Genomic DNA, 13,493 nt, shown 5'->3' with positions numbered 1-13,493 from the left:
GGTTTATATTCTCTTGGGAATTTTATGGCATTTTATGAAAAAAAAAAAAAAAAAAAACTAGGATTCTTGTTTTGGAGCTCATATAAATATACCGTATTGTAAATAAAAACATGCTTTTGATGAGATGTAACGCTAAAAACATAGAATATTAGCATATATAGATATTTTACTCTTATAAGCTCCATATTATTTATTTATTTATTTGTTATTTAGGTAACAAAGCTCCATATTTTATTATGTATTTGTCATTCACGTTACTTTGGGTAGGTAAGGATTTTTTTTTTCTTTTTCTTGTTGCTGAATGGGTAGGTAAGATTTGACATTTGGTATTCATATATGGAATATATGTGTGTGTGTGTGTATCGCATTATCTACAGTATATTCATGGTGGAAAGAAAAGCGCACTATAAATCTGTAGTTGTTAGCACATTTCATTGTCATTGAAATCAGACACATCTTGCTCCCACCTTCTTTCTGGCTAGAAATCAGTAGCCACTTCTCGCTAGATCATATACAATATATGCCCTTCCACCAATATATATATATATATATAGTTATAGTGTATACTCTATAGCAATATGCGGTGGTTATATGCAACGTCTACAGTCGTTATCTTTATCGTGCCAATGAAATATTGCCACCCCATAACTACTTTTATGTACTTAATCTACTTCATGATAATTTCTCTCTTAAAAAATCTCGATTTTGAACGTAATAAAAACTTTCATCTGATAATTTATCCGTTTAGCTCATGTGTTTAAATAAAAAAATTAAATAAAAATTTTAAATATCTAATGAAAAAATTATGTACGGTAACAAATTTAAATTGGTGAGACAAACGGATAACTGATTCAATAAAATATATTTTACTATAGAACGGAAAAAAAAGAGGAAAAGCTAGATTTGGGAAATAAAGAAATCAAAGTGATGTGTATATGATACCTTTCATGATTTGGCTACCTCTGATGCAAATCTCGCCAGCTCGGTTTCGTGGAAGTGACAAGACGGTGTTAGGGTCGATTATCTTGGCATTCCTCACGACGGTGCCGCATGCACCAGATTTTATGGGGAAGGGTTCCTTGGCAAATGCCAAGCACATCGACACCGATCCCGCTTCTGTCATCCCATAACCCTAATACACATATAATATATATATATATATATTATGTTATATGTATGTATGTATAATATAGTCGACATGGCATATGGATGTTTAGTTGGAGGATTCAAATCATGTGATTCAAATTATTTTCGATTTACGTGAATTTTTTGTGAGAGAAAATACTGTAGCAAACCACGAATCATAATTCAAATCAGGGAACGAATCCCTCTACCAAACATTGTTTCATGTCATTATTTTCTGTTGAGATCACGAGTCGTGTTATCATCAACTCTAGTTAGTTACGTTTTATTAACAGTGGCAGTGATATATAGAATATTATGCGCAATTATAATATGGAAAATCCTTTCGAAAAGAATAAGAATGATCTGAAATAAAAACGTTGTAATATATATTTTCAATCAGTGTTATCACTAATTAACATAAAGACTTCAAAATTTACACTGAACGATCCCAAGTGGGCGAAAAACAATAATAATAATAATAATTATTATTAATTTCACTTTGGAAGATTGTTATTTCAACAAACTTCCAATTTCTGTTGAAGTATGTGTTAATGACAAAAAGGATACGATCATCATAGGACTTCTTTGGTGGTTCTTACAATTAAAGACAATTTTGAAAACATGGATTGTCGTTAACCTAGAACGTCCGAACAGAAGACGACGTAACAACAACCACAACAACAAAATGAATCGGATTGTCGTTAACCTAGAACGTCCGAACAGAAGACGACGTAACAACAACAAAATGAATCAAAAAAAAAAAAAAACTACCATAACAAAAATAATAATAATTTCTTATTCTTACCTGCCCAAGCTTGGCATGAGGAAGCTTATCCTTAACGGCCTCCTCAAGTTCCTTCCCCATCGGCGCTCCGCCCGTAATAATCATCCGAATCGACGACAAATCGTATCGGTCGAGATCGGGGTTTTTCGCGATCGACAAGAGTATCGGCGGAACAAATGGTGTTACCGTCACCTTATACCACTCCACTAATTTTAACAACTTGCCGATCTCAAACCTCGGCATGATCAAGATCGCCGATCCGACCCGTAATCCGCATAGCAAAATCGAGTTTAGAGCGTAAATGTGGAACAAAGGAAGCACGCAGAGAATCACGTCCTCGCTGCGGTAGTACAAGTTAGGGTTTTCACCGTCGACTTGCTGCGCCACGCTTGTCACAAGCGCCTTGTGTGTCACCATCACCCCTTTCGGTAGCCCCGTCGTGCCCGAAGAATACGGCAGTGCAACGACATCGTCCGGTTCGATCTCCACCGTCGGTTTTTCCTTCTCGTCGGCAAGCATCACCTCCGAGAAATCCACGCGCCCCTCGGGCGGCGCGTCGATGCACGCGATCCTCAAACCGTTGTGATTTTTCTCTAGGGCTAATTCCTCCACCTTCCCTACGTAAGCCGAGAAAGTGATTATGAGTTTGGCTTTGGAGTTCGTCGCCTGCTTCGCGACCTCGGCGGGGGTGAATAGCGGGTTGGCGGCGGTGGTGACGGCTCCGAGATGCGACGCGCCGAGGAAGGCGAAGACGAATTCGGGGCAGTTATGGAGCAAGAGCATGACGACGTCACCCTTCCGGATACCCAAGCCGTGGAGCCCCGCGGCGACTCGGCGCGCCGCGAGGTCGACGTCGGCGTAGGTGTGGGCGTCGCCGGTGGAGGCGTTGATCAGACATGGGCGATCTTTGAATTTGGAGATGTTTTGAAAGCAGTAGGTGTGGAGAGGAAGGTGGTTGGGGATGTGAATGTTAGGGAGTTTTGAGCGAAAAATGAACTGTTCGTGACCATTTTCTTCTTTGTGATCATGATGCGCAGGATCCATTGGAGGTTTTAGTTGAGCAAATTAGAGCAACGAGTAATATTGGTGATGAGGCTTATTTATTATGCTTCATGGACTTTGCTCACTAGTACTCACTACTTATCCACTCTCCCCTTTCCTGGCCCTCCAATTAAAGCACGCCAAATAAATTAAGATAAGATATCAACACAAAGTTGGGAAAGTATGTTATTTTGCTCCACCAATAGAAACATTTAATTTTAATCACTAGTACACACTATTGTTCCAACTCTAAGATCTGACAATTAAAAATTAATCCAATAATAAATACACAGTTCTCATCAGTGGAGTGAAATAGCTTACTTTACCGTAAAAAATCCTAAAAATTTTGAACATAAGAAATATTTATTAACACTGTTACTTTTAGCATAAAAATTAAATACAAAACTGACGGTTGAAAAGTAATAAACTACTAGTAGTTTATTTTTTCTAGTTCTATTAGAGAAACTCTCATAAGTTAAAGGGGACACTACAACATTAAAAATTTATTTCTTTTATGGGACCTTCTCCGGTAGGCCTGACGTATCGGTAAAGTTATTTTTTTATCGTTAGATCTGATTAAAATCTGATCAGATTAAAAAATATGTAAAATAATAGTTTTTAATATAATTTTGACGACTGAAAAATAAAAAACTACTAATAATTTATTTTCCCCATCCAGAGAAACTCTCTTTTTTTTTTCTCTTCTTACTCTACAACCCACTTTAGGATACATGTTTGTTTACTGTGCGTTTGACTTGTGGTGGTATAAGTGAAAATTAGGTTTATTTTTTGATTAAAATTGAATCATGCTTTTTCTTCTGTTAGTGGACTCTGAGATTTTTAAACTGACAGAACGAATTTTTTTTTTTTGTTGAGAAAAAAAGAAAATTTAAGGGGACTCTTGCAACAAACTATTTGTCCAAGAAAACAAGCGCACGCTCAACTTTCCTGCTCTAAAATGAAAAAAAAAAAAAAAAAAACAGATAAAAGGCTAACAAATAAAAAAAGAATTGAGCGTGCGTTTGTTTTTATTTGTTAGCCTTTTATCTTTTTTTTTTTTGTAATTTGCATAGATTATTTCTAAATTTGTTAATACGTGACAGTTTGGTTCATAATCTTTTTTTTCAGCAAAATAATCTTTAATTTCTTTAAAATGTGACAATTTAATTCTTTTCGTCAAATTCTATTAAATTTTTAACAGAACATGTCACGTGACTCATAACGTGACTCCTTTTTTTTTAATAAAATGACTTAAATGCCCCCGTTAGAAAAGCTTTCTTCTTCTTATTTTTTCGTCAAATTTCATCTCCAAAAACACTCTCCTTCTTCAGTATCTCTCTCTCTTCTCTCTCGATGTGGGGGCTGGCAGATCTGGGTGGGGTCGCTGGGACGGTGCGACGGGCCTGGTGCCGCGGGTGGGGGTTGGAGCTGGTCGCCACGGAGCTGGCCGAGGTTGGGCGCGATGGAAAAGGGGTTCGCCGGAGCTGGTCGCCACAAAATCTATAGATATTACCCATGAAGTTAAGGATTCTATTATTCCGGAGTGTATTGCTGGATTCCACCATCAGAGACTTTATTATATAAACTGGTTCAAAACCCGTGTTCTAGTTGCTGAACAACCCGCTTTTCTTTCAGGTTTTGATGTTGATTGCAAATGTTATTAGCCAGGTTTTAGGTTCCCCGACTCCATTACTTATTCGATCTTTATTTGTCTGTCCTGGAGGCTCTGAAAATGCAATTGTTGATATTTTAGAACTTTGCTCTGACAAAAAAGAAATGGAAACTTGGGTTGGAAGAAATAGTCTGACAGGGAAAGAAGTATTGCCCCAAGATACTCGTCAAGTACAGTTTCATCCATTAAGACCATTTTACGCGGGGGAAATTATGGCATGGCGACCTCAAAATGGTGAAAAGCTCAAATACGGTAGGGTTCTAGAGGACGTTAGACCATCAGCTGGACAAGCACTGTACAGATTCAAGGTGGAAATCTTACCTTGGGGAAATACATGATGCGTTTAGTTCGTTGATTCAAGTTTTTAATTTGAGTTCGTTGATTCGAGTTTTTAATTTGAGTTCGTTGATTCGAGTTTTTAATTTGAGTTGATATGTGATTTTATATAAGAGCTTTTTATTATAGTAAAAAAGTTAAATGCGATTGTTTTTAAAAATTTTTTACTGTAATAAAACTCAAATCGGTAAAATAAACGAAACCATAATTTTTTTTTTCTTTACAAGTTTTGTCATTCAAGCACATCAATGGGCAGTGAGACTACAGTGATGTTGGACGATGGTAACACAGTTAACAGTACGAATCATGCTGAAGTTCCAGAAACCTCGGCAAGAGCCAAAGCAAGATCTTCCCAGGTTTGGGCCTCTCTATTCTCATCTCATTACATGGTGGAGATGAAATTTGGGGAAAAACTTAGTAATAGACTAAACCGGTATCAATAATTAGTATCAAAGCGGGACACTAACGTTAATTTTTTTTGTGAGATCTAGGTGTACCAGTTATTTTTACAGGATGGATATCTTGAGAGAAGGAGGCTAGGTGAGGACCGGCTCGAAAACAACAACTCTAACAACAACTATCCATACTGGAAGGCTAGCATGAAAGTCTTCATTAAGGCTATCGACGAGAAGACGTGGTGGTCCATTTTAACTGGTTGGACTCATCTAACAACTAAAGATGATGAAGAAAATATTATCCCTAAGCCAAAAGAAAAATGGTCTAGTGATGAGGACCGGCTCGAAAACAACAACTCTAAAGCATTGAACACTATTTTAAATGTTGTGGATGTCAATCAATTTAAATTGATCCCCACCTGTGAAACTACAAAGGATGTATGGGACATTCTCCAAAATAAACATGAAGGAATAGCCACCGTGAAGGCCTCAAAAAGTTATTGAATTCTGATATTACTGTTGCAAAATCTATTGCAACAGAAACTGCAACAAAATCTGGCAGTTGTCCCGATGATGCAAATTCTGAGACTGAATCTGATGCTGATAGTGATGATGAAAAAGTAAGTCTCCGCAAGATCTAGGAGGCTTACAAGAAGATGTATAGTAAGTGGCTTATGGTTTTCAAACTCAACAAGTCACTTGAGGAGGAAGTTGCTTGTCATACAAAGGAGAAGGAAGAATTGAAAAGAGTAGCAACCAATTATGAGATTTTGGCCACAAAGCACCAGAATATTATTGTTAAAACCAGACTTGAGTTGGAGCAAATACAAAAGAATCTAAGAATGCTCAACTTGAGTACGGACAAGTTGGATCATTTGCTCGCCGAACAAAAATATAAAGGTGACCACTTTTGACTTGGCTACAAAGGTCAAGAGACCTCTGGAAAGACAACCTTTGTGAAGGCAACTACCAATTCCATGATGCAACCCTCTCAAATGCCTCCGGTAAGACAAGGTAAGAAATTTGTTGTTAACACTGTTGCAACAAAAAGAACAACAAAAAGATTTGTTCCTATATGTCATTATTGTGGAATTTCTAGGCATATCAGACCTAGGTGTTATAAGTACTGTAAAGAGAGGTATCCTGGTAAAACCTTTTCATTATGATGACATTAAGGGGGATCAAGCTACTAGACTTCAACCTGTTGCACCCGATGTTGCAACAAATTCTGTAACAGGTACTTCTGCTCTTATGTACCAATTTCTTTCATCCGAATTGCATCGCATACAGTTGAAGAAGCAGAAACTAGCTAAGAAACATGTTTTGCTTTTTGAAAAGGAGAAGGGGCTTCAAGATCTCAAAAGTCTGAGTAAAGTGGATTTCTTCGAAGTTTTTGACAGCTGGTTTTAAATTGTCTATTTAAGAGAAGTATTTTGCTTATTCTTGGCATGCCTTTTGTATTTGTTTGATTGAATGTGTGATATTGGGGTGTGCGATTGTAATTTCCTTAATTTTTCGGGAGAATGGTTCGAGAGTTTTTCAGGAGAGAATGTTTGTTAAAGGGATTTCAATGTGGTAAGTCGAGGAGATCTCGCTGATCAAGTCTATTAGGTAATTACAGTTCATAGGTGTCTTGTTTTCAGAGAGAGTCTTGAGGAGTCTAAGTCCAATTGAGTTATAAGTTTGAGTTCTTAATGGATTGATCATCATTTGGGTGTGGCCTCGCAGAGCAGGTGATTACCGAACCGCGATACCAATCTCCTATGCCTATTTTCTATTTCGAGTTCTATATTCATTTGTTGATTCAATTTTTAACAACAAACTTAGTAATAGACTAAACTGATACCAATATATAATAGCAAAAAAAAAATTAATTGCGTTCAAACCTATAAAAAGAACGGTGCAAAATTGTCCCAGTATGTTCAAGACTTTAATGTTGTATGTACGTACTATCTAACAAGGACATAACACTTAATTAAAGGTCCTAGCACATATTGTAAGATCAAACCACAAGACAAATAAATGCAAAATTAAAACACCAGGAATACCGGTACTTAATAATTAGGGACAATAATTTTACCCATTAATTCATTTAGCTGTGAGGATCTGTCTTAAACGGGATGGGGAAAACCAATTTAAACAGATTCAGGTTATAAATGAGTTAAGATTTTAACCCGTTGCGGCAAGACAAGAACAGATTTAGAGGTTTCCAACTCTATTCTCTGTCTATCCGCCATGTTTAATTATATCATATTTTTAAATTACTAAATATATTATGTGTGATATGCTATAATCTATGATTTTAAATATAATATATTATATAAATATATGAAAATTGAAAACTGTGGGTTCTTTTATTTTTAACTTAAGTTTTTGTATATTTGTATTGATTAATAAATTGTTTATTTATTTTATGATGAAAATAATTATAAAACAATAATGGTTAAATTGAAAATTGTTTATTTATTTTTAACTTAGGTTTTGATTTGATCTATATGCGAGTGCCAGGAAAAGGTATGCTTTTCTTGATATCTTTAGATAAATATTTGACTTGAGCGTAAAAAAGATGTTCTTATTTCTCCCCAATCTTATTGTTGTTGCCTTGTTGGTTAAATAGAAATGAAAAGGTGAAGAATGCAGCGCAGTAGATTTTTAACATTTTTCTTAAATCATAGAATGCGCGATCTCATGGCGTTATATAAAATTATTATAATAAAATAATTCTCATCTATTAGACAAAACGTTTTGGATGATTAAGCGTTTTAAAACCTCGTTATCTTTCTTTCTATTAAAAGCGGAAGAAACTCTTAAGTCTTAATGATATTGGAGGTTGTATAAAATTTGTAAATAATGATAAAATACGGTTGATATGTACAAAATCCTACTCTAGACAAAAGAAAGAAGTGTACCGTGTTGATCAGACAAAATCTCTCCCCCACACGAACCAGAGAAAAAAGAGTGAACGACGGCTGGAGTTCTAGGGCCACCTCCGAGCTTACCGCGGGCTCCTGGCCATGAAACTTGGTCCTCCAACTCATCTAGTCATGAGCTTCTCATTGGCGATAGTGGTGTACAGTGTGTTGACATTCGTTTGGGTGGATCGAAACCGGTTTGGAACTTGGAAGCCAAACATATGGGCTTCATTTCTAGGCGAGTTTGTCATTTAGTGGCTGAGATCTCTTGACCAACTATCTCCCTCGACAGCCCATTGTCCGGTTGCCCTTCACCGGAGGCTTCTAACGGCAGTGGTCGGAGGTTTTTTCTGTTTTTATGTAATTTTCATGTTTGTAATAAGGGCGGTGGTCTCCCCATCCGATCCTCATTTGTTTTGCTGTTTGTTGTTAGGCGAGTTTGTCTTTTGGTGGCTGAGATCTCTTGACCAACTATCTCCCTCAACAGCCCATTGTCCGGTTGCCCTTCACCGGAGGCTTCTAACGGCGGTGGTCGAAGGTTTTTTTTCTGTTTTTATGTAATTTTCGTGTTTGTAATAAGGGCGGTGGTCTCCCCATCCGATCCTCATTTGTTTTGCTGTTTGTTGTTAGTTTTCAGCAATCAGCTTAAGGTCATTTGTATGTCTCCTGATAGGGTTGTCTTGGATCGGCTTGAATTTTTCTATGTCGTGCTCTTAGTGGGATTTGGTGATCTGTCCCTCCAACGCTCGAAAGCCTATCTCGATGGAAAGGGTTTCTTTAATTCGTGCTTTATGTGTGCTCGTTGTTAGCATATCGAGGTGTTCTCTTGTTTTCGTGCCTCAGGCGTGCATCCATCCTTCTAATGAGTCATTAATATTGTACTAAGATGACTGTTTATAAGCTTTTAATTAAATAGAATTTCCTTTCAAAAAAAAAAAGAACGTGGAAAATACATAAGTGCATATTGGGTTTTTGCAGGGGCCTTTTTTAATCCGAATTTATTGTCGATTATAAAACATAAATTTTGGGTCAAATCTAAATATTGAGTAAATAAATACTTATTTTATGAGTTCAAATTCATGATTTTAAATTTAAATTCGGATACAAATTCATGTTTTTTTTCATAAAAAATTTAAATTTAAAAAATTAAAATAAAAAATCACTAACATTTAATTTAAATGTTTATAAAGGAGCACTACGTAGGAGTCGTAGGAGAATCTAAAACTAAAGATAATTATAAAAGCTTTGTGTCATCACTCGTGAGAATCATAAGTCAATAATATCGAGAGTGAGATGGGTCTTAAAGTCATACACTCACCATGCGGGGCCTATACCTTCACAAACCTTTTCTAACAACTCTTACGAGTCGGAAGAAATAGAAGGCTCAAAGTCAAGGGATTAAAAGTCACAACTACACTTATTAAGGAGAAAAAAACGACAAATGTTTAGAAGTATTACCGGTGCTAAGTATTGTCACTAACAGAAAGTTAGTTCATTTGTGAGTCCCATGCTGTGAGACTCATATTCTATTAGTAGGTAGTACTGCGTACCACTAGAGCCCAATAACTTTGCTAAAAAGAAAAAAAAAATCGTAACTAGACTTCTTCAAATATTTAAAAATATAGTTAAATTGGTGGTTAGAATACTTAACTGTTCACTAAATAGATTAGCCAAATATAAGCTTCAGACCAAATTATATGGATGTGATTGTATAGTGATAATTGAAAACAGGCCAAAAAAATAAGAGAGAGAACTCTTTATTCTTTTGAGAAATAATTAACGCAAAGATGCTTCGTTCATTTTACCGATTCGAATTTTCAGTTTTAGGTTTTTACAGTAAAAAGCTCTCAGAAAATGTCACATCTAACTTTTTATGCTATAGTGAAAAGCTCTCAGAAAATATCACATCTCAACTCAAATTAAAAACTCAAATCCGCGAAGTGAACGAGGCCTAAAATGTACATTCTAGTCCTGGCATCTAAAGTAGCACATACAAGTGATGTAACGAATTGGTCCAATGGCGCTATAACAATATCCATATCCTCCTAAATCACCAGGGTATCTCTCGGCACATTTCTTGTTACAACAATCGTCATAGCAGGCAGCACTACATGGACCTAATCCCACATTGCACCTTTTGCCTGGCGCCGGCGGCGGTGCGATTGGCTGGCCGCATTGGTAGAAGCATTTGCACATACTTGTGGCGGCATCGCAGGATGACTGCCCGCCGGGATGTGCTGCTTCGCATCTCGCTCCGCATTGCGGATCACATCCTCCCATAATCTCAGAACAGAGGTTTCCTTTTGCCACACCGCATAGTACTATACAGGGACAAAACGAATAAAATTAAGTGAAAAAAGGATGAACACATAATTTCAAATTTTAATATACTTTTTTTCATATTTTTAAAGGGACAAACTACAAATTTTAATAGATGATACATAAATTAATCTTGATTCTTGAATAGCGAATTATTTGCCTGGTGATTTTTTTTTTTTACTCTTAAACCAAGAGAAGGGATAACTGGTGTTCCAGACAAACTGACAAAGATGCGTAAACTGCATTTGTATTTATAACCTAAGAAAATAAATATTTACATTGACACCCTCAAACCTTGTCAACTTCACAAGGGCACCCGATTTACTAAAATTATATATTTCGTCCCTGTGCCCAAAAGGATGGGCGAGTTCGGTTTAAGTGTTCATCGATCGGGTGGATCTATATGCTCCGGGGGGAGGTGAGACGAGGTGTAGCGCAGTCTGGTTAGCGCATCTGTTTTGGGTACAGAGGGCCATAGGTTCGAATCCTGTCACCTTGATGTGGCGAATACAAAAAAAAAATGAATGTCGGAAAAATTCCTCACCTAGTAAAGAAGAAATATCAAACTAAAATGAGATTAACACCTTTTGAAAATCTACAAAATTCACCTAGATCCGTTATACTAATTACTATGTTATTAAAAGGACTTCAAATTTTTCTTTAATGACTAAAATGGCCCTAAATTATTATGGATCAATTTATCCTGTAGAATTGAATGAAAAGAACAATGTTTCCATTGAACTTGTTCACCATTTAGACCTAGTGCCCGTTTAATTCGTTAATTCAAGTTGAGATGTGACTTTATGTGAGAGCTTTGTATTGTAGTAAAAAAGTTAGATTTGACTATTTCTGAGACCTTTTTACTGTAGCAAAATTCGAATTATAAACTCGAATCGATGAAATAAACGGGTCTCTAAAATGTTTATCATGCCGTTGATATTAAGGTCGATGGTTTACATTTTATTAGTAATCAACAGTCATTACCAAAACTATAAGCACTTTTTGAAACTTGGGGATGAGGGGATTTAAACTTTACTCCTTTGGTTGGAGACGGGTCATGTGGAATCACAGTTAGACTATGCGTGCAACCACTAGATGAAAATAGTTTAGAATAAGAGATGTCAACATAATTTTGACAAAACTCGGGGTGTGTTATTGTAATATTTTCTTAATCGAAATGGAATTTCCCTTGATAAGTCTCGTTTAAGAAAGAGATCAAAGTATATTAACCAATTTAACATTTGACCAAAAGTAGCATGATCACAGATACTGTTCCTACATGCAATAGATGTAAGGTAAAATTGGAAGGTAATCCAGCAGGTTATTATTTGAGTTTCCAGATTTGATTATTCATTCTTGTATATTTTCATCAAAACATATGTAGAGAGAATAGAAGAGATGTGTATTTATTCTCACACACACACATATAGATAACAAAATCCAGTGTATCTGGATTTTTTGCCATAAGGTACTTATTTTACCAAAATAAATTTTTCTCTGAATTGGTAAAATTTTAACTTGCTGATCCAAATTCTTAATTTTGTATTTTCAATAACCTATGGTATTTGTGAAACAGAAAACATAAAAAGAAGATCCTTTTTTTTTATTCGCTTGAAAATGGATGTATAAGGAAAAAGTTTAATGAATGAACATGGAGGTGGAATAATTTATTAAAAAATTTGAAAATGCATTTTTTGGTTAACATATAAATGGACTATATCTTTTATCCCAAAAAAAAAAAAAAAAAAAAGTGGATTGTATCTGTAAAAACAAAAAACCAAAAAAAAAAAAATTGTATATGATACTAAGATTTTGTTTGATAGAGTGAAAAGGGTGAGGAAAGAAAGATTATGAGTGATTTTGGACATGTATAGGGAAAATTTGTTAGGATGTTTGTTAGAGAGTAAATAATAATTAAGGGGAAAATAAAAAAAGAAGTTATAAATTCATGCTGTCCACCATTATTTGATCTTTCAATTTTCAAAAGTAAAAAGTAGAGAAAATTTGTTTAACAAAACAAATAGTGCTAAATAATCGTCGTCACCCTAATGAAACAAATTAAATTAAATATTTTTTTTTCTCTTTTCTTTCTTTTTCTACAGAACAATACGAAAAGAAAAATCACCCATATGGCAGGCACCACGATGATAAAGGGCTATACTCGGGAACCATTTGGTGGAACTAGCTGTGGAATTGTTGGCCTCGTTTAGTTGTGAATTTAAATTTTCAATTCAAGCTGAAATATAATTTTATATGAGAATTTTTTATTATAATAAAAAAATTAAATATTTTTTTATAATAATTTTTAACTGTAATAAAATTAAAATTAAAAATTTAAATTTATAAAATAAATGAGATTGTTGTGTCCCTAACAAAGTTTAACTACATGTTGGGCGGTTTTGTTTTTTTCTTTTATTACAATATGGGATTGAATCCGTAAATTTATTCAAAACTCATCTTTTCCTCCTCATATTTGAAGTGGGGGGTAGTTTTAAGGACGTGAACCATTTGTTATGGTTTTGTCCTATAGCTGTACTATCAGCTCCGCACTCACAAGAGGTGGGTCCCATGTAGGCCAACAAGACCATAATTTTTTAAGAAAATTGTAAAAGTTGACCTTTAAACATTTTTTTTTTAGAATTTTATTTTTTTATTGTGATAGGTTATTTTTTTAATAATAATATGTTAAATTATATATGATAATTTGTTAAATTTTAGATAATAATTTATTAAATTATGCCCGCCACTGGCGATATTTATCAAAATTATCGATAATAATTTGTTAAATTACTTACACTAAAATGGCAAATTTTAATAGGCTGATGTTGAGACCCAAAAATCATTAATGGTATATTTTAAGGGTATTTGTCAGTGCTGACGCAGTGCGCACGTAGATAAGGAAAGAAAAA

The 13,493-nt window shown here is 35.2% G+C and overlaps 2 protein-coding genes and 1 non-coding gene across 3 annotated transcripts in view; 1 reads left to right on the top strand and 2 right to left on the bottom strand.

The window, feature by feature from the left end:
* The window catches only part of LOC21392561 (4-coumarate--CoA ligase 1), a 7,128-nt gene extending 4,138 nt beyond the window's left edge, over positions 1-2,990 (bottom strand). Inside the window, exons 1-2 of the mRNA XM_010112427.2 lie at positions 1,931-2,990; positions 943-1,132 (exon numbers count right to left, since the gene is read on the bottom strand). Coding sequence (XP_010110729.2) covers positions 943-1,132; positions 1,931-2,953 — 1,213 coding nt within the window. The 5' untranslated portion in view covers positions 2,954-2,990. The remainder of the gene's footprint in view (positions 1-942; positions 1,133-1,930) is intronic.
* A 7,240-nt stretch (positions 2,991-10,230) lies between these two features.
* Positions 10,231-11,060, bottom strand: LOC21392559 (defensin-like protein 182). Its single transcript, XM_010112425.2, has 2 exons — positions 11,051-11,060; positions 10,231-10,586 (listed from the first exon to the last, which is right to left on the bottom strand). The coding sequence occupies exons 1-2, from the start codon at positions 11,058-11,060 to the stop codon at positions 10,231-10,233; spliced, it is 366 nt and encodes a 121-aa protein (XP_010110727.2).
* On the top strand, positions 11,009-11,083 carry TRNAP-UGG. The gene has a single exon. It is a non-coding gene; the product is annotated as a tRNA-Pro (tRNA).
* The last annotated feature ends 2,410 nt before the right edge of the window (positions 11,084-13,493 follow it).

The sequence above is a fragment of the Morus notabilis genome, unplaced genomic scaffold, assembly GCF_000414095.1.
Source record: "Morus notabilis unplaced genomic scaffold, ASM41409v2 Scaffold640, whole genome shotgun sequence".
Lineage (NCBI taxonomy): Eukaryota > Viridiplantae > Streptophyta > Magnoliopsida > Rosales > Moraceae > Morus > Morus notabilis.
Note: the sequence above shows the minus strand (reverse complement) of the source record. Positions and strands in the feature narration are given on the sequence as shown.